The 21,226-nt window shown below is 45.3% G+C and overlaps 1 protein-coding gene across 4 annotated transcripts in view; it reads left to right on the forward strand.

Moving 5' to 3' along the window:
• Positions 1-21,226, forward strand: part of STXBP5L (syntaxin binding protein 5L) — a 390,570-nt gene that overhangs the window by 273,708 nt on the left and 95,636 nt on the right. For 2 of the 4 annotated variants that reach the window (XM_059720506.1, XM_006263508.4), the window contains exons 19-20: positions 1,643-1,714; positions 18,795-18,860. In XM_059720506.1, coding sequence (XP_059576489.1) covers positions 1,643-1,714; positions 18,795-18,860 — 138 coding nt within the window. The remainder of the gene's footprint in view (positions 1-1,642; positions 1,715-18,794; positions 18,861-21,226) is intronic. The other 2 variants (XM_059720507.1, XM_019476347.2) reach the window with 1 other exon arrangement.

Consider the following 21,226-nt stretch of genomic DNA (forward strand, 5'->3'; position numbering starts at 1 on the left):
AAAGCACAGTTGCTGTGAGCTTTACTCGGTCTTGGTTTTCTTGCCTGCAGCTTTTTATAGTGCTTTTGAAATGCATGATAATCTGCCAGCCAATGGGATACATAGAATGGCAGAAAGAAATCTGATTGTTCCTTAGGTACCAACACTTATGTAGAAACAAAATGTTACTTCATTACAAATGTAATGAAATTTGTCTGGGATGGAGGTCAGTAAGTAATCTCCCTAGCTTAGTCTCTGAGAAATTGTGAGGAAAAAAATAATTGGTTGTTTCTTTGCTAGCAAATTCATTATGTGCTCTATAACTATGCTGCTTTTTTTTCCTCTTGCCAAGTGCTTCACACCAATAAATAAGATCTGAATTTAAATCCTATATATAACCTCTACCAAACTAGTTGTATTTAAATAGTTATAGTTGAAGGACCAGGTAACAGAATTCTATCTGGCATGTTCATTAGGTAGCAGAAACAGCTTAAATAGGAAGTAGCCATATTCATTCTTTTCCTTTGGAGATACTAACCAGATCTTATAAAATCCATCTGTGCAAATGTTGTTTGTTTAAGGTCAAGAAGCACATGCTACAGCACTGTATCCATAGTTATGCATTGCATAATGGAAATGGGCTTCCACCAATACAATTAGTTTTTTGTCTTACATTTCTATTAATCCAAAAGTTCCACGTGAGTCAGAAAATTAGAAAAATTAATGTGTTACATATAAAGTGTGTGTGTATCTACAGCTATTTCATATTTGCACAAATAAATGTTGAAGTTATATAAAGGAATAGTTTTAGATGAGAACTGTAGTCTAGTCATGAATTTTGCACAGTAGAATTATAGTGTATTAATAGTTCATGACAAGTAAACATTCATAAACATGCTCTCTGCCTAACCACCCAATCCTGTTTTCATTGGAATCAGCAATCATTTTGCTAATAACCGCATTGGAAACAAGATTGAAATCTGAACAATTAAAGCTTAGAGAGAAAAACTTAAATCTTTGGTTTCTATTTCTGTCCCTGAAGAATCACTTTATTTCATTTTACAAATATTTAAACACATCAGACTTGATTCTCAGCTGTGACAAATGTAAAGATGCTATAAACTTGGCACAGTGAAGCAGAGCAGAAGAGAAGGCAGTTTTAAGTAATTTTCCCTCCCTTTACATGGCTCAGCCAGTCCCAAGCTACTCTAAGTTACTGAGGCTACAACCAAATACTGCAGAAATTACATAGGCAGGGGAAGATGAGTAATGCAGAGTGGACTGTACTAGCTTTTCACCACCTGAGGATTATCCATATTTGGGAGAACCTTGGCTACCCCTTTAGGACAACATTCCAGATGTGCTGCACTGCTAGAATGGAGCCTATCTTTATAAATAAGATGCCTTTTTTAGACCACTCTTAAAAATGATATACATGGATAAAACCTCAGCTGCTTTCTCACCATCCATCCCACACCCTTTACTTTTTGGATTATTTATTTTCCTTGTTATATCTCCTGACCTGAAGGTAAACATCTGCTGAAATTTCTTCACCTTGGCTGTTCTAGATGCTGGTTATGATATCACTTCCTTTCACTTTAGACTGTTTTTTCTCTCTTTCCTCTGCCTGCTGCTGATGCTGGTGTACTGGCATGTTCCAAAGACAACTTTTGCATGCGTGGGCTGTCTAACTTTTATCCTGATTTAACGAAACGGATCCGTACTTCCTATCAGAGTAAGTTCTATAAAGGTTAGGCAAATGGCTTTATCATGATCAGAAATACGCCTGACTTAAACCCATATGTTTGTGCTCCGTAATGTGTTTCCTTAAACACATTCAGCATGCATGCAAATTTCTAAAATTTTATTTTAGAAGAAATGTAAATCATATGTAGTTTTGAAAATTCTATTATCTTTCTTTATTACACAAACATTTCAGGTCTGTTTTTTCTACCAGTGAAGTCAATGACAAAATCCCATTGACTTTCACACGGCTTATCAGGCCTTGGAAGTGATTATTCAATAATATTAACGTCCTGATAATGATATCCATTGTTTTTGTGTTCATTTCAACATACATCTACTTATATGAAACATCTCTTGTTTTGAGACTCGTTACCTTAGTATCCTTGTAAATGAAGTGACTCTTCTACTCTCTTAGAAGGGCAGTGTGGTCTAAAGGAGTAAGCACTGGACTGGGAGCCAAGAATTCAGAAATTCTGCTCCTGCCTCTTAATGTGACTTCCTGTGTGTCTGTGGACAACTCATCCTGTCACTCTGATCTTTGGCTTCTCTGTTGCCAAATGGGAATGTACACTTATGTACATTCACATAGGGTTATGAAGATCCATTCAGTCAATGTACATAACATGTGTTGAAGATATAAAGTATATAAAATATAACTATTAAAATTTGATGTCAAGTATGCCAAGTATGTAATACACTAAGTTCTATTTCATATTTTTAAAAAGTCTTTTAGCTGGCCTATTTATGTGGCACTCAATTAACTGAAAGGCTAAGAGTTAATTAGGTCTCTAGGATACCCCTTGCTCATCTTTTTTTAAGCTAGTTTTTTGTGAATAACTGAATAAGCTAAGTACTCAGGACTGGGTAAGGTAGCAAAGGGGGATCATTTTTTTTAATCTAAAGCAAGTCTTTGTGCACAAATCCATTATGATCCAGTACCGTGTTTACACTACAAGTTCTGTTTCTCTTCTCTAAGCTGATAGCTCTGTTCCTGCTCTCCATGCATTTTCAGTTTATAGTATCAAACCAAGGTTTTTTGTACTCAAAGTAACTAAGACTATCACATTTTTAAAAAGTGAACCTGTCTTTAATAATACTAAGCCTATTATAAAATTGGTAACTTGTTAAGGAAATCATATAGAATGTCTTAAACCATCATTTCCCAACTCTTGCTAATGTCACTTCAAGTCTGTAACTAAACACAGGCTGCTGCCACAGGTGTTTCAAGATAGGATTCATAGGAACTACAGCCAAATGAATAAATAGGATCATCTACTCTGACTTCCTATATAACCTGGATGTAAATTTTTTCCCACATAAAAATGTACTGTCTTCTTTCCAACACCAGCACATAAATCAGAAAAGACCCTTCCCCTCTAAAACAACAATCCCCTGGAACCTATCAGCACTAAGTTACAAGAACCTGTTTCTTACATCCAGGCTAGTACTTTGGTTACTCAGGCATCTGGCTGAAAGCTCCCTTCATCAGCTGCCTCCACTGTCCCTTTATAATGTCTTGTTTTTATTTATATTATTTAATATCTGTATTGTGGTACATGCTATAAAAACAAAGGGCACTGACATATGAAGAAAACAAACAACACCCTCTCCCCACCCCCATGCTTTACCAAAAGAGGCATCAACCCAGCTCCCCAGTGTCTGTATAGATCATGCATTTCTGTGGGGCTTTTTGGTGCTTTTATCTAAAGCTAATTCAATCAGCTCTTAGGTAAAAGTGCCAGAAAAGCCCTGCTGAAGCACCCGATCTATTCAGACATTAGGCCATTTGGGTCAAACTAATGCAGTGCCTCTTCTGAGCATGCACTGTGATCGGTCAGTGTGGGGGCACACTAAGCTTAAAGTAAAGCACCATTTTTTTTTACATCTGTAAGCAGTATAGTTAATAACAGTCAACCACTCAAAATTTCTTATTTCCTCAAAGACATGACTGGCAGATGAGACAAAGATGTTGGCAGGGCTTGGGTGGCAGAGACAGCACCACAAATAAATAGAATGTGCAAATTCTCAGCCATTCAGTAGTAGCAATACTAGGCCTCCACATGCCAAGCCATTCTCAGATTGTACTCTACCATGTACCTTACAAAGGAGATGTTTTTGAGGAGAATATGGTGAGAGATTTCCTCACTCATAAGTGGAAGAAAGAGGAAAAGCACGTAAATAGTTGTTGAAGCACAGACTAGATGAGCTGAGGCTGCTGTTGCTTGGCACTCAAGTTGTACTGGCATTGTTAGCTGCCTCCGTATATATACATGAGTATAAAAATAAAAACACACATTTACCACAGCTGTAGTGACATATAATTGCTAATAGAATATCAAAGAACTCACCAAACTGCAAGAGAAAGTCAGTCTCCTTCAGACCATCCAATTAGACAAATCACCAAGAAAATAAAACTTACGAAGCGTCATGAGAGTAAAAAAATTAAGATACCTTTTGAAAGGTGTTTCAAAGGCAAAGACTTTTTGGACAGACAAGTCTAAGGACTCTAATCAAGAGTGTCCCAACCCTTAAGGCGGGAGCCACAGATCAAAGTTTTATGGGTCAATATAGAACAAATACCAACACATGCACCTCCAGACAAATTAGAAGCCAGAGTTGTTACTGAGCACAGGTGTGATATGCCTCACAAACAAAACCGTGCAAGTAGACAACTCCATTTTGAACCAATTGCAGTGTATTTCCAAGTTTGAAGCGTGCCCATGGGGTGGGTAATAGGGCAGAGCATAGCCCCTGCAGCTCCTCCTGCCGGGGCACAGGCAGGCACAGCTAGAGGAGCTGTGGGAGAACCCCCCACGGCTGCCCTGTCTGGCCCTATCTCATGCCTGGCCCCAGACTCCTGGTACTTAAATTAAAAAAAAAAAAAAAGCCCCACACTCACCAGATTTGGTAGCGGGGATCAGGGCCTCTGGGCACTGGGGACAGAGCCCCCTGTGCAGCATGGGGCAGTGGGGATCACCCCCCAGCACCTGAGCAGCAGCTCCCCCATGGTGTGGGTGCATCGCGCCTCGGCAGGGCACCACACACTGTCTGGGAGCTGGGGCTGAGCACTGCTGGGCTCTGGCTGACACATGGAGCTGCCCCAGCTCCCAGGTGAATCAAACGGGGCTGGGGAATTGAACATGGAGCTAGAGAATCAAACTGGGGGCTGGGGAATTGAACCCCAGGGGTTGGGGAATTGAACAGAGAGTTGGGGAATTGAACAGGTTCAATTCCCTAGCCCCTGGTTTAACTCACCTGGGAGCTGGGGGTGGCTCCACATGTCAGCTGGAGCTGGGCAGCACTAATCCTCAGCAGCCCCAGCTCCCAGACAGCACGCAGTGCCCTGCCAAGCTGTGATGCATCCACGCCATGGGGCAACTGCTGCATGGGTGCCAGGTCAGGGGGGTGTTCCCTGCTGCCCCCCACTGCCCTACACTGTGTGCGGGGGCTCTGTCACTAGTGCCCAGAGGCCCCAATCACTGCTCCTGCATCTGATGAGTGCAGGGCTTTTTTATATTAAAAAAAAAAAAAAAAAGTGCCAGGAGGCTGAGGCTGAGGCCGGGTGAGGGATGGGGCCAGGCAGGGCAGCTATGGGGGCTTCTCCCGCAGCTCCCCTCCACCCGGGGAGAGGCAGGCACAGTTGCCCAGGTGTGCCTGCCTCTCCCTAGCCAATCCAAATCACCGAATCTTTCTGAGTCACTGCCGAATCTTCCGAAGCGGATTCGGCCAAATCAATTCAGGACAGTGATCTGAATCTCCAAATTGAATCACAGTCCTCCAAATTGGCCGAATCCAAATCAAATACTTCCCTATTTGCACAGGCCTAGTGGGTAGCTAGGATGTTGTTAGGTCCATCCCAACTGGAGCACACCTCTGCTATGCTATAGATCAGGGGCGGGCAATTATTTTTGGGTAGAGGACCGTTTACTAAGTTTTGGCAAGCCATCAAGGGCTGCATGACAGGCAGCCAGGGGCAGATAAGTATTCATTTGCTAAATTTTTTAGGGGCCCTGCGGGCTGGATAGAATGGCCTGATGGGCCTTATTTTGCCCACTCCTGCTATAGATAAACTCTTAGAAGTGAAAAAGGATCTGGGCCTTTTTTTGTTCCTAGGCAGGTAATCACAGAGACATGACAAGAGGTCGTCAACAGTAAGAGAGCATAGGTTTGGGGTCAGAAAATTATAAGTATAGTCTTGGTTCTCTCATTATCGATCCTCCATAAGTGGTGCAATCTTTTCAAGACTGTCTTAATATTACCAGACTTAAAATAAGCCTGAATGACCATAAAAGCAGAACATTGTTATGATTTATACACCTGTGTCCTACCCCCTTTATTGGTCTCAAGACTGTGTAACACTGTCAGCTAAATAGATAGACTCACAGACCTCAGTTCAGCAAAAATGCAAGCAGCTTCTTAAGTCATATTGAATTAAAGTATTTAGTAGGGCTGTGCGAAGCTTCAGTCCCTGATTTGATTCAGTGGAGATTCAGCCCAATTCGGCTGAATCTCCGAATCAGGAGACCCTTTCATCTCTCCGAATTTAATTGGAACCCTCTGAATCTGAAGATTCGATGCTGATTCAGAGAATCAACGATTCAGCCACAGAGACAGGTTTAAATGTTTTTTCTACATGCCTCAAGGTACCAGGCAACTTGTGAATGCTGAGATGCTGGGGCAGCTGGAGCACAGGGGGGTCCCTAGCACGCTTGGCAGCGGGCCCAGAAGTGGACCAGAAGCATTTCTGGTCCACTTCTGGGTCCACAGGGAGCACACAGGGGAATCTGGCTCAGCAACTGGTGCCTCCTGGGTTGGGGGGGGGACACCCAGGGTCCCCCTGCAGCTGATCACTGAGGTGCGGGGGCCCCCCCATGCTCCTGTGGGATGCTTCATCCACCCCACCATCGCAGCATTCACGAGCCGTGCCTGTTTACCTCAAGGTATGTAGAAAAAAACATTTAAAGCTGTTTCTATGGCCAAACTGCTGATTCTCCAAATCAGCATCGACTCTTCAGATTCGGATTCGGCCGTATTGAATCGGGGACAGTGATCCGAATCAATTAATTGAATCGCTATCCCCGATTCAGGCCAAATCCGAATTGAATACAGCTCATTTCTCTGTTGAACAGGGAGTGCTTAAACTCGCATGTTAAGTTCTTCACTGCATCAGAGGCAGTGTTTGTAACCTTCTTTGGATTTTTCAGGAAGATATGTGTTCATAACAGGTAGTCTGACCTGAACCTCTACTGATCAACTATGCCTCCAGAAATGTTCAGTCTGGGACAGCTAATTTAGTTTGTAGCACAATTACACTGGGAGGAAGAACTGTAACTGAGAGCTGGTTCTGTAATGCTTCCATAGATGGAGCAATAGGAAAAAAAAACACATGACAAGCTTCAGTAGGCTTAAACTCTTAGGAACTGAAATCCAAACTACTTTTTAAAATACTACTATATAACAAGATTAGAATACTTAATTTTTTATTTCTAACAAATTATTACTTCAAAAAGCAATTTAAGAACATTTTAATATAGAAGCACTTAAGTTTTACAGGATGAAATAAGTATTTGGTGATAGATATAGTCGTTTTTTACAACATCAAGAGGATATTAGGTTCCGTATAATTAAATATAAATACAGATGCAAAATACAAACAGAAAGAAATAGGATCAAAACATCATTTTTAATCTGGTCTAAAAAACTCATCTTTGATTGATTTTTTTGATATCTATTTCTATTTTTCTATATATAGCACAACAGTTTGAGTTAGACTTTCCCCCTGGACATTTTGTCTCTGATATCATGAAGCTTCTTTGTGCTCATTAAAATCCTTTTCCAAGGCTGATTTGGACTACAACATAAGAAAACCAGCTGTTATTTATCTAAGAGCTTTAGCTGTCTTTGTTATAAGTATCGCTACCAGGTTTCAGTACAGGTCTTAAAGTTGCCTTTTAATATATATTTTCACAACTGTAATTTGCAGAGACACCTAGGCTAAGACCAGATACTGAAACTGAGAGCCAGGCACCTCTCTCTCCTGTCCCCTCAATGATCTCTCTGCTGATGCCCAGTGTGACTTATTGAATGCTGAGTGCACAGGAGCCAGAGCTGGCTGGAAAAGAAGGGATTTAGACAAATAGATATGGGTACAAAGGAAGACTCAGACCAGAAGCTGGTGGTGGAAGGAGGGAAGGGGAAGGACCCAGAAGCTAGGAGTTAGGCACCAAGGTGAGAATTGGACTGGCCAAGCAAAAAACAGAGTGAGCAGAGAGGCAATGGAGTTGGGAAGACAGACAGCGATTAAATGATAGGAAGAATGAGACTGTGATGGGGAGCCAAGAAGTGAAGGCATGCAAGAAGGGAGTGAAAGCCAAGGGGGATGAAGTACAGGACAGATTGGGTAAGGGTCTGCTGGTAGGGATTGGGAAGGTGAAAAAGACCGGAACATGGAAGGAGCCAGGAATTGGAGCAGAAAATCCCATGGTATGAGACAAGTGCAGGGACTAGAGCGGTGTGAGAAGCCTGAAGAGGAGAAATTGGAACTAGACAGGTATAGAGAATGAAACTAGGATAAAGAGCTGAGAGGGAGAAAAGAACAGACTGGAGGGATAAAGGTAATTGGATAAAGAGTTTGTATGCATAGAGGACATTCCTCTCCACAGCCAGTGGGACATGCTTTGATCCCAATGAATGTTGCATAATACTAAATACTCTAGGAATTATGGATGAGATTACACATTACAGTTGGATCATGTTAAGAGCATTTCAAACTTGTATGATTGCTCATTAAGACTCATTAACAAGTCCTAAATGCCCTCCAGGCATCTTGAAGTTATGCCAGTTTGGGCAAGGAGTATCTTTGAGCTGTGCTATCTAGCTCAAGTTAACTTCTGACTGTTTAACTGAGATAAAATGTCCTTCAGTATCCCAGGAGGCATCACTGCCAGGTGAACTAGCTATCTTCCAGTACTCTACAATGATAGAGTCCTGGGGACAGCTGGGGTAGTAAATGCATTGGGAGGGATGGGAAAAGGGTGAGGGAGAGCAGAGGAGCAACAAAGTGAGTCTGGGGAAGGGAAGGCAGGAGTGCAAGGGGGAAAAGGGTGAGGGAGAATGGGTGGTTGGAGATGTGTGATTTCATCTCAGGTGGACAGAGATCTGCCAGCTGCAGCCCCCTCTGTCTGCCAAATCAACCCCTCCATCCTTGGGTTACCCCCCTGCCACCCTGATTCCCCCCCTCCCATACTGGTCATATCACCCTCCTGCTTGCCCCAATCCCTACCCCTCCACCCTCATTGGCCCTTGAATTGTCCCCTCTGCCCTTTGATCACCACCCCCCGCCCCACTACCTTGATCCCCACCTCCTGCTGCCCTGACCACCCACTGCTTCCTGAATTGCCCTCCTACCCACTGAATCAGCTGACCTGATTACCCCATCTGCCCTTCATTGGCTCCTCCACCCCCAGATAACCATCCTGCCACCGCTGATTATTCTGAGACTGGTGGTGGCCAAAGCAGTGTGGGGGAGGTTCCTACTCCCTGTCTGCTGCCAGGTTCCCTGTAACCCTTGCCACCTCCATGCACCCAGATCCAGCCCCCCCCCTCCATGGTTGAAGAGCAGGCAGGGACAGGGAGTAAGTGAGACAGGTGGCAAAGAGCTACCAGCCAGCCATATTAAGTTAGTGAAATCTTTTGCTCTTAATCTTTCCCTCTATTTCAGTTCTTTACATGTAACTTAGGAAAAAAGCTACCCCAAGACTGCACAGAAATAGTGGGCAGCAAAAATAATTAGTTAACTTAATAAATATTTGTGAGGCATTCAGATGCTGTAGTGATGAGAACTATAGAGGAACTTGTGCAGAAACTATTAATGCTTCCCTAATGTTTTAGTGTTTGATTGTATTAAGGTTTCAATGGTCACTTAAAGTAGGGAGTGTCTGAGTGTGTGTGTGTGTGTGTGTGTGTGTGTGTGTGTGTGTGTGTGTGTAAGTACTTAAAGACCCTTCCCATCACCTTAAAATTTCTCCCCACTGTTGCCTTACAAACACTGCCTTTGAAAAGAGATTATTTTAGGTTCAGGTGCAGTTTACATTTTAAGATTGGAGTGATTTGACTGGACAGCCATAGGTGGAAGGAGAAAAAATTATTTGCAGGGGCTGAGCACGTGTGCGTGGCCCCCCCCCCCCCCCCTTTCCCCACACAGGTAAGTCAGTAGGGGAGGGGGCGAGGGAGGGGAAAGGGCTGTGGGGTGGGGGCGGGCAGATCGAGGCTCCAGTTGTGATGGAGGGAGTGGGGCTGGGGCAAGGGCAAGCAGGGCCCCGGCTAAGCCTGGCAGCAGGACAACAAGAGCCCGGGCAGCTCATCCAGGGGCACGGGGGGGCTCCCACTGCTGCGCACACCCTGGCAGAGGCCCACATGCCCCCCCTATCTCTGCATGGGGCAGAGGCAGCCACCACCGCGTACCACTCCCCCTGCTCTGACAGCCATGTGATGCCACATGCATCCCACCACGGGGCAGGCAGGGGGCATGGTGCAACCCAGTGGCAGCAGGCACACAGTGCAGTGCTACTCCCACAGCAGCTACAGCAGGGAACAAAGTGCAGTGCACAGTGGCAGCTGCCCCCACCTTGCACACACAAGGTCAGCACATGCACCCTTGTGGCCCCCACTGGGATGCACACAGTGGCAGAAGCCCCCCCATACCCCTGGACGAGCCATCCGGGCCCTGACCATCCTACCACCTGGCCTAGCTGGGTCCCACCCACCCCCACCTCTGCCCCACTCCCTTCCTTACCACCGGGGCCCTGATCTGCCCCCCACAGCCCCTTCCCTAAATAGATTGATCCAATTGCTGGGCTGTAATTCTGGCTGCACACGTGACCCTCCCCACCCCTGCTGCAGATGCCTGGAGCCTGTGGCTAGGCTGCCTTGCAGCCCTTCCTGCTGCCCTGTGTTTGGGGTGGCTGAACCCCATTAGCCCCGACCTTCCACCACCTACAGCACTGGAGTGACCCAGTCCTCACAGCTTAGAAAGTCTATTATAGCAAACCCCACTGTGTCTTCTGGGAGCTGTGCAGCTCAGGGAAGCAGAAAGCATTTCTTGCCAGGTGCAAAAACTGATTTGATGCCTCAGGATCAACTTCTTCATCCTACACCCTTTTCACATTCAAAACCTTGTTGTGAATGGATTTTACTATCTGTTTATGATATATCCAGCACAATCAGACTGTGCCTTCTAGGTACTTGTCAATGCATATAATTACACAATATACTACAGGTGAGATTGTTATTTTCCTGGTCATCCAAATGTCCAGATATGGTCCTTAGGACTGCATGAAGCTTTAGTCCCTGATTTGATTCAGCCCGATTTGGTGGTCGAATCTCCAAATCTGAATAGAATCAGGAGACCATTTAATCTCTCCAAATCAATTAAGAAAAATTCAGAAAGATTTGGCGATTCAGACATAGACACAGCTTTAAATGTTTTTCCCTCAAGGTACCACACAGCTCGTCAATGCTGCAATGCTGGGGCAGATGGAGCATCCCACAGGAGTGCGGGGGGCACCCCAGCATGCTCGCCAGCAAACTCGGAAGTGGACCAGAAGCACTTCTGGTCCACTTCTGGGAGCACATGAGGGACACCCCCCCCCCCTCCCCGCCCCCCTGGCTTGGCGATTGGTGCCTCTGGTGGGGCACCTGAGGTCCCCCTGTGGCCAATCAACCAGCTGGGGGAGGTGTGGGGGGCTCCCCAGCATGCTCCCTGACAGACCCAGAAGTGAACTGAAAGTTCGGTCCACTTCTGGGTTCACCGCCGAGCACACAGGGGGCCCCCCCCATGCTCCTGTGGGATGCTCCATCTGCCCCAGCATCACAGCATTCATGATCTGTGCCTGGTACCTTGAGGTATGTAGAAAAAACATTTAAAGCTGTGTCTATGGCCGAATCGCTGATTCTCCGAATCAGCATCAAATCTTCAGATTCGGATTCAGCCAAATTGAATTGGGGACAGTAATCTGAATCAACTAATCAAATCACTGTCCCTGATGCAGGTTGAATCTGAATCCAACTCGAATACGGCCCATTTTGCACATGCCTAATGGTCATCTACCTGTGACATTTTACTTTTTTCCTGGTCATTTACAGAGCATTTTTGGCACCTGTGTGCCCAGAGGAATTCTGTTCTTGGTTTTATAATTCTGTGCATGTGAACAACTACATGTGCACCCAGATTGGGCAACAAAATGAGAGAGAAAGGGGGAGTTTTTTGACTTTTTAAAATTTTTATTATACAAATATTAAAAACAAGTGGTAAAAGTGGAAAGATATGGAGCTCTCGGAGGGACTGAGCATGCAACACTTGTCAGTGACAGAGAACCATATGACTGGAGATTAAAACCCCCTCCTCCATGCCTCTCATGGGGTTACACATGTAGGATCAACTATCCATCTTCCACCTTGCAGATTGCCTCTTTAGTGATCCATCATGATACAAATTAGTCCATGTTTTCTGGCAAGGTGAAGTGTCTAAATTCAAATGTGACATGCACCCAGACCAAGAAACAGAATTGCTGAAGGGTGTTGATTTCTGCAGCTTTTCAGAATTGCCAGCTTAGCCTAGCCCAGAAGGAAATTGTCCAGGCCGGTCACGTTCCCCTTGACTACTCAGTAAAGAATAGAGACAATGTACACAACTTCAGAGAAGTTCAAGTCATCAAAGAAGGTGCTGAAGGCAGCAAAGAGCGGCTGCAGCCAGAGGCAGTCCAGAAAGGTATGGAAAAGAGGCTTCACCTTCTCCTCCTTGTAGGAAGAGCAGGCTGCAGACAGTACTTGATCTAAGTGACAGACAAAAGTGCCTGTGGCCAGGACTGCATGCAGCAGCTGCCACTGGAGGTCACCAGTTTCCTTAATGATGGGTAGCTTGTACAGGGTGTGCCAGGCTGGATGGGCTTGCTCTGGTGTTGCTACCTTTAGGCATTTTCTCCAAGTCATGCCAGGCAGGTGGTGAGGACATGGGTATGATGACATATTTTACACAGATTCACAGAAGTTTAGGGCTGGAAGGGACCTCGTGTGATCATCAGGTCCAGCCCCCCTGCGGAGGGCAGGAAAGACTGCTGGAGTTAAATAATACCAGCAAAGCATGTGTCCAGAGTCTGGCCATGTAAACCGTGAAGAAATGTTCCCATTTATCCAGTCTGAAACCTTCTTCTAGGAGTTTCGACTGTCCATATACCTTCTCAGACAGGATCTCAAAGCAGATTCCAACCATTGGTCTTATTGGGCATGGGGAGAGACAGCAGGGTGCCAGGCCTGCCACTTTCATCACTGTCCACAGATGGAGAAAAAGGCAGTGGTAGAGAGCATCTGTCTAGTGAGCTGCCATAGGGAAGGTTTGTCATGTATGGAGGTGGTCTTCTAGGACATCTGCAAGGAGAGCACTTTCACTTCAGCCAAAAGATGTAAAGCAAAATGAGCAGAGTGCAGGCCTAGCCAGTCAGTCAGGGCTTTGGCCGAGAGCCAGATGGATCATGCTGAGTCACAGGTGGATCAGTTTGGTGGTGTGCAACTGCACCAAAGAGAGAGCTTGCTTCCGACTCTTCCCCCCAAAACCTAAGCAGCTAGGGCACTAACCTGGGAGGCCAGGGGACCTCACCCCAAAAATGTTTGAACCTAGGTCTCTCTCATTTTCTAGCATAGTATATTGTAACCAATATACCACAGATCATCCATTTGCCATCCCTTTCTCCTGTGTTGTTTTTGAAGTTAGCCTCCTGGGCAGCAGCAAGAAGGAGGTATGTAGAAGATATGTGGGAACAGGAAAAAGAAAGCAAGCTAGAGGGTGTGTGGAACATTCCATTTTCAGGCACCTAAGTCTATTCTATGTCTACAAAGTGTGCAGGTATATGCCATGACCACTACTGTGTATCTTAGTCTGTGTGACTAGGTAGTCAGGCATAGTTGTCCATGTGCACAGGGCTGTCTATTCAGAAATCTAATTTCCCTCGACATGTAACTGCAAAAAATGCCCTTTACATGATCAAGAAATAGCCACAGAAGGCACAGGCTGAAGTGATAATTTTCATCTGATTTGGCTGCAGAAAGTGGTCTGTAGCCATGAACAAGTGCACGGTTGCAAACCACTTAAAAAATGGCTGATTGGGTGAAGATCTGAACCCTTATCTGACCCTCCCCGCCCCCAACATGGGAGGGCTCCAATCCACCCACCCCACCCTCCAGTGCCAGCTGGGGAACCCCTAGAATGAGCTCCCTTTCCCCCCTCCCATTCTGAAAACAGGTACTGGCAGGGAGGGAGGAAGGGCCATTGCTAGGGGAAACTGGCTATAGGCTCACAGCCAGCAGCTAGATTCCCCTTTCACCCTAGAACCAACAGTGAACTTCTGTTTGGTCCAGGGAATCATTGTAACTCAGATGGTAAACCTCTTCTCCAAAGGAGGACTTCCAGGGGCAAGGGGAGGGACTTTTGGTGGCACTGGTCAGAGGTTAGGGGTGGGATTTCTGGTCCCAAGATGGCGACCAGGGAGCAGGGCACCTGTCAAGGGGTGGGGCTACCCATGGGGCTCTTGACAGCTTGCCAAAACTCGGCAAGCAGCCCTCCTCCTGAAATAATTGCCCTGCCCTAGAATGACTTAAAACCATTTTATTCTTTTTGGGCCTTACCATTTCTGGTCAGAATCAGTCCAGCAGACTAAGGTGGCAGTAAAGGGAAAATCCCAAAAGTGAACGCTTTTAAGCATTTGCTGAAGTGGCTAAGCCCTTGTTCCTTCCTGATTTGTTTTCCCAGAGAGCTTAAATTAACACAATATATTCATATCATAAACATCTCAATAGCCAAAGCAATATGTAATATTCATAAGATATCTCCAAGAAGCTTCAAGTCTGCCACATTTTATTAGAGAATTGTGAAATGCACTGCATTAATTTATCTGATAATTAAATTGGAAAAAACCTTTGGAAGGTTAGGGGATCTTCATGTGTTCAGCACTTCTGAAAACCAGTCCACTTTCATTTAGGAGCTGAAAGGTGCCCTCAATTTCAATCACTTAGGTTTTAAACTTTTGACAGCAATTCCCTGCTAGTTTAAATACACCCTTTCCAAAAAGGTCTAAACATATCAGCAAAAGACATTAATAAAAGCAAGTAAGTCCTGTGTTCAAAATGGAGTCTGAAACAGATACTCATAGAAATCCCCAATATCAGCCTAATTCTTACATATAAGACAAAGGCAGTGCATAGTCACATTGGCCGTGTACACAAGATGCTGACTGTACAGTAGATCACTACTACTGTGCAGTAGCATCATGTGGCACGAAGTGTGATACAGCGCTACTGCACAGTAGTAATGAGCTACTGCACAGTCAGCGTCACCTAAAAGCCACTCAGCGATGCTACTGCTAACTCTGGTTACTGTGCAGTCATTTAGTACTTGTATACACAAGTACTAAATGTCTATACTTGTATACACAAGTACTAAATGACTGCTCGGTAACAACTGCACAGTCAGCATTTCATGTAAACGCAGCCATTGATGCCTAAATTTTAACATGCTTCCTTAATTGATTACACCCATATTTAATTGAAAGCTGAAAAATTAGAGCCTGTCTTGAATTGTCTTTGACTGTGTAAATGTTACAATCTTGCTAGCAACTCTCTTCTGTGCAGAGTCTGTATACAGTTTTGTGTTGCGACTCACAGTTGATAGAAACTAGCAGTAGTGTAGCTTGCGGGAGCAAAGGGGCACCAGCCTTTGGGCAGTGATTCAGAGGGCATGCCAAAATGACAAACCCCCATGGAGCCTGTGCCACTGCTGTAGCCCATGCTGAGAGAGCTTATGCTAAGGTAGCAATAGCCCATGCCATTGCCAGAGCTCCTTTCCTTCCCCCCATTATCCATAGTGCAAAAATTAAAAGTTATGCCCCTGGGTTTTCCTGCAACTCTCCCACAGGTATTCTAGCACCAATGTAGCTCCAGCAAGAGCAACAATTATGGTAGACAGGGCACAGTTTTATAGGCACAGTATTGTCTACCCCTGTTTAACACCGGTCTAAATAGTACCATAGTAAAAACGTCAGGGCTAAGTATAGACAGTCAAAAAGCCCGAGGTTGAAGCAATTCAGTCTTCTCAGGATAATCTAAACTGCATAGATTAAACTGATAAGCAAGTGAACAGACATTTACTTTTGAGTCTGGAAATGCAGCCACTTGCTGTAGCCCAGGTGAGAAGCAGGTGGGGTGCTAGAGCACATCTCCCTGCTCAACTGGAGCAGACAGCTTGGGTCAAGAGTAGCCCACCCACCCTGCGAGGGAGGGTTTGTGGGGGAGGTGCAAAGCATCCTGGGATGCTGGGGGACTGTGAATTAACTTGAATCTGGAGGGGATCTGGGACAGAAGTTCAATAAACCAATTTAACCTAAATTAGTTAAGTCTGATACTACATCCATCCAGATTTATCTTGAACCAGTTTTGGCCATTTTGAAAGCGGTTTATGTGCACTGAATTTCTGTTGTGTTACAGATTTGAACTGGTTTCCATTCACTTATGCTCGTGTATATGTAATTTCTGTCTCTGGCCCAGCAGCCAACCCACACTACCATTCCCACTGTTGTTAGCACTAGGAGATTGTACTTGCAATAGAGGGATAGTAGGAAATTATAGAACATGCTGAGTATAGACAACTTCCTAGAGACCAGGGTCTCAGAGCTCTGGGCCCTCCACATCTGTACAGATGCCAGAATAGGTGTTTTTGCAGGAGGTATTGTGGTTGCTTTAAACCCAGTGTCTTTGAAATGCCAATGGAGAGGGGTGACTCCAAATTGCTTGCTACCAGGGTCCATGGCTCACCACCACACACACATCCTAAAAGAGTATCAGTGTGTATTTAATACAAATGTCTAGAGTATCCTTCATAACAAGTGTTAATTGTTACTTTTGGATAGCCTTATATTTACATCTGAAAATTAACCATCATATCTCAATAAATATATGAGAACCTGAACTGGCTGGTTTTGTTGCCCATGCTCCATTTCTCCTCTTTCTCTGTTACTGTCTTCCCCTTTATACTTCAGTGGGATTTGTTGTCTTCCGTCCCCCCTCACTCCCCCCACACACACGCACCTTTTTTCAACAGCTGAAAACTTACATAATATTTTTCACTTTCGTTCGATAAAGATACGTGGGTTAGGGTTACCACAATCATCTAATTTCCAAGTTTTGCTTATGTGATTCTACTTACAATGCAAGGTCAGTTCTTATCTGCACAGAGACACTTAGAAAATAAATCTGAATTACTTGCCCATTTGGGCTGCTGATGGACATTGAAAAAAATGGCACTTAACTTTAAGCTTGGTGTGCCCCCACACCAAGCACAGCACATGCCCAGAAGAAGAACCACATCAATATGACCCAACTCACCCAGCATCTGTATAAATCACACACTTCAGTGGGTCTTTTTGGTGCTTTTATCTAAATAGCTCAGGGATGTTCAACCTTTTTTAATGTGTACCCCTTCTGATAGTTTCAGCTCCTGTACCCCTTTTTTGTTGTTGTTGTTTTGTTTTTAGGTGGGGGAGATTGAGGCCCCCACAGTAAGGGAGAGAGTAGGATTGGGGCTGGGGCAGGTAGGTGCTGCACCGGCAGGGCAGGGCATGGGACAGAGCTGCAAGCTGCTCATCTGGGGGCCACGGGGGGGGGCCCACTGCTGTGCGCACCCTGGAAGGGCATGGGGGGGGTGTCCCTGGATCTGCAGACAGGGTGGGGTGGACTGCCCCAGAAGTGGGGGAGGGAGTGGGGCTGAGGCAGGGGCTGTGCCACCGGGGCACAGCACGGAACTGAGTTGTGGCAGGGAGTGGCTCCCACCGCTGTGCACACCCCTAGGACATGGGGGCTGTGTGCCCCTGCCGAGAACAGGAGGACGTGGGGGCCCAACGCCCCTGCCAAGAACAGCCTGGTGCTGCCCCAGCCCACAGCCTGCCCTTGCCCCACATTCAGATCTGGGGGCATGCACTCCCCATGCCCTCCTGGGGCGTGTGTAATGGTGGGAGCCACTCCCCGTGCTACCTGGACAAGCCATTCACAGCTCCATCCCGTGCTCTGCCTGTCTGTGCAGCACCTGCCCCAGACCCATTCCTTCCCTCACCGCGGAGACCTATGGGAGCGGGGCTATAGGAGGGGCTGCAGCCACTCCAGAATTTGCCATAGCCTCCCCAACCCCACCTCACAGTGCTGCTACTGCCCCCCCCCCCAGCACACCCCAGCCCCCACCAGGAAGAGCTTGGTGTTGCCCCATCCCACAGCTGCAGCCCCCCCTGCCCCATGCATAGATCCAGGGGCACGTGCCCCCCCATGCCCTCCTGCAGTGCGCATAGTGGCGGGAGCCACCCCCGCCATGCAGTTCAGTCCCATGCCCCACCCCGGCTGCGCAGTCCCTGCATCTCCCTAGCCCCACTCCCTCCCTCACCGCTGGGGCCTCAATCTGCCCCTTCATACCCTTTTCCCCAAAACAGACTTACCAATCAGATCTGGCTGCTCTCCATGTGGCCAGGCTGTGCTCCTCGCCACCTACATGTTGTGTTGTGGCTGCACACATGCACATAGCGTTTATCGGCCACATCTGTTCTGTGTACCCCTTGCAACCTATTTAAGCACTCCTAGGAGTATGCGTACCCCTGGTTGATAACCACTGTAATAGCTAATTCAATCAGCTATTAGATAAAAGCTCCAAAAAAGCCCCGCTGAAGCAGGTGATTTATACAGATGTTGGGGAGCCATATGAAATTGATGTGGTTGCTTTTCCAGTAAAGTGCTGTTTGTTTGTTTTTATTTCCACATCTGTCAGCAGCCTGCTTGCCCATTTAAATCAGTGTAGGCCTCTGTATATGTACTCTAGGCTTGTTTACACTTGGAGTTATTCTGGAATAGCACTGTGCTTTAATTTTACTCTCTACTGTGTTAAGTTGACTTTCAAATGTAGACAAGCTTTCAGCCAAAGAAGTTGAAGCGTGTCCTAGTACACTCAAATCTATCTTAACTTTTGAACTCCATTTTTTTTTCAGGCCTGACTGAACTCAGTGATAGTCCAGTTTCCCTGGAGCTGGAGCGCTGCAAGTCTCCTACATCAGGTAAAGGTGATTGGCATCTCTTCCTGCAGTCAGTATGAGCCATTCATGTCCTGCATCACTGTGTTTCATTAATCCTTAGGAAGTGAAGTACATAGTCATTATGTTTAGATTTTGTTTGGAGGGAAAAAGCTTACTACATATACCAGAACAAAATGCCAAATCTGTGCATTTAAAGGAGAGTACAATTTAGGATATATGTGAGTGGAGAAGAGGATGAAATCATTTGAACTAACAGAGACATGCGGGACCCTGTCCTTGTATTTCATATGGACCCATTTGAGGTTCTTGTTAGTCTTCAGGTTGTTAGAGAGTGCTTGCTAAGTTTGTTTATGGACTGAACTTGTTTAAAAAGAGAAGTTCTGTAATAGTTGTTTTTTTTTCAATTGTATGATAGTTTGAAATATTGTGATGTGGAGAACGGTAAGTTTTAACCACTGGGACCAGCCAGTGGTTAAAGTGCTTCTAGAATTTTATTATAGAAACATCAAAGGAAAGCAAAGGACAAGGCCCTGTTTCTGCAAACATTACCAAGATATCTATTGATTTAACCTGGTTGAAATCAATGGCAAAACTCCCGTTCAATTCAGTAGGGTCAGGATTCACCCCTAGTCCTTAGGAAAGTGGGAATTAAGCCCTTTTTCCTAGCAATTTTCTTTGTGGTTGCCATATACAGAGGTTGCATTCCCTTCCTCTCCCCCTAAGTCTTTTGTCCCAGGATCCTACAGACATTCACACCTATTGTCCTGATTCAAGTACCTGTGAATTATGCCTGATAAAATGTGCTAACAGTTTTCCCCTGGGGCACTGCTGTGTACATCTGTAAGTTAATTGCAGCTCATTTAACTTAATTGTTGTTCATTCTAGGGAGGAGCCTATCAGGCTCTGTGTTCTCCCTGGCCACCTACTGGCACAGGAGCAGCAATGTGGCTTTTAAAAGCTACCATATTTACTCAAATAGAAGATGACCCTGATTATAAGATGACCCCCCAATAATTAGATTCTAAATATGGAAAAATTATAAATTTGTTATAATTTTCCAGGTATATAATTTAACTATTGGAGGTTTGCCTGGAATTTTTCCCCCTCCCACTGCTAGGGAAAATAAGTCTGAGGGGTCAGGTAGCAGTTTGCTTTCTCCTTCCCCACAACATTTTCCCCTGGCAGCTCCTTCCCCCTCGCCTTACTGTCAGACCCTGCTCTCCCTGAGCAAATGGAAGTGAGAAGCAAATTTGAAAACAATAACCTTTAAATTAAACATGGCTGTAGCAATTTATGTATAGTACCCATCCACTTAGTTTATCCAGAATTGATGCATGTTACCTATTTTTTTTTTTTTTTTAATTGCTGCAAGCTTTAGCACAGGTACTCCATAAACACACTTTTGAGTAGCATTTTAGCAACTACTTATATATATTAAAGATTATGCATGATATTAGTCCAAAGCTAAAGGCTCATGATTTACCACATATTTCATTGGGTTGGACCCCACCAGAGTCAACAGCATTTCAAGCCTCAGCGACCCCAAAGCTCAGCATTGTTCAGTGGACATACCTATACGTGCTATTACTGTACATGAATAAACTCCAGAGCTTTGGAGTTTATTGCTCCCAGGAATGCTGTTTGAACATGCACCCAGGAGCAATTAACTCCAGAGCAATAAGCTCCAGAGTTTATTCGTGTGCAGCATGAGGAGTGGGATCAGAGCAGCCCTGACTGTTATGGGGCCCCTGCTGCTTCCCCCACCTCAATATGCCGCAGAAGGGCTGGCTGGGGCACAATAGAGCTTCACTGCAGAGCTAGCTGGCAAGCAGGCCACACTCTGAAGCACCTTCATGTGCCAGCCAGCCCCTCCAGTATCTGCACATGCACTGCTGCAGAGTTTTTTTTTTTTACTCTGCAGCAAGATAGCATTTGTATTTACAAATACTATCCTGCGGCAGAGCAAATTATTTTACCCAGCTTAATAGGTGTGCACATATAGACGCTGAGATGTTTACTGTGCAGCTGATCAGTCAACAGTCCAGTAAATGTCTTATGTAGATGCACCCAGTATGTGTTTTTACTCTAGAAACCTCCAACAAAGAACCCATTTGCATATTAACCCCCAATCCTGATTGGAACCAAATTTTCTTCAAAAATTTATGAGACTGACGTACAGGGCAACCTGGTCTGGCTGTACCTCTTGGAAGGTGGGGCCATACTAATCATATGTGCCAGGCTGAAAGAGGGGGTGACAGAGGGATTCTGGGTGAACTGTATGCAATGTTGTGGCTCACCATGACTTGAAAACAAGTCAACGGTGAGGGGGACTATGCTTAATGGACACTGCCATGGGCATTTATACACATTTTTCTGTCCCATGATGT

The sequence above is a fragment of the Alligator mississippiensis genome, chromosome 1 (genome assembly GCF_030867095.1).
Source record: "Alligator mississippiensis isolate rAllMis1 chromosome 1, rAllMis1, whole genome shotgun sequence".
NCBI classification, from domain to species: Eukaryota; Metazoa; Chordata; order Crocodylia; family Alligatoridae; genus Alligator; species Alligator mississippiensis.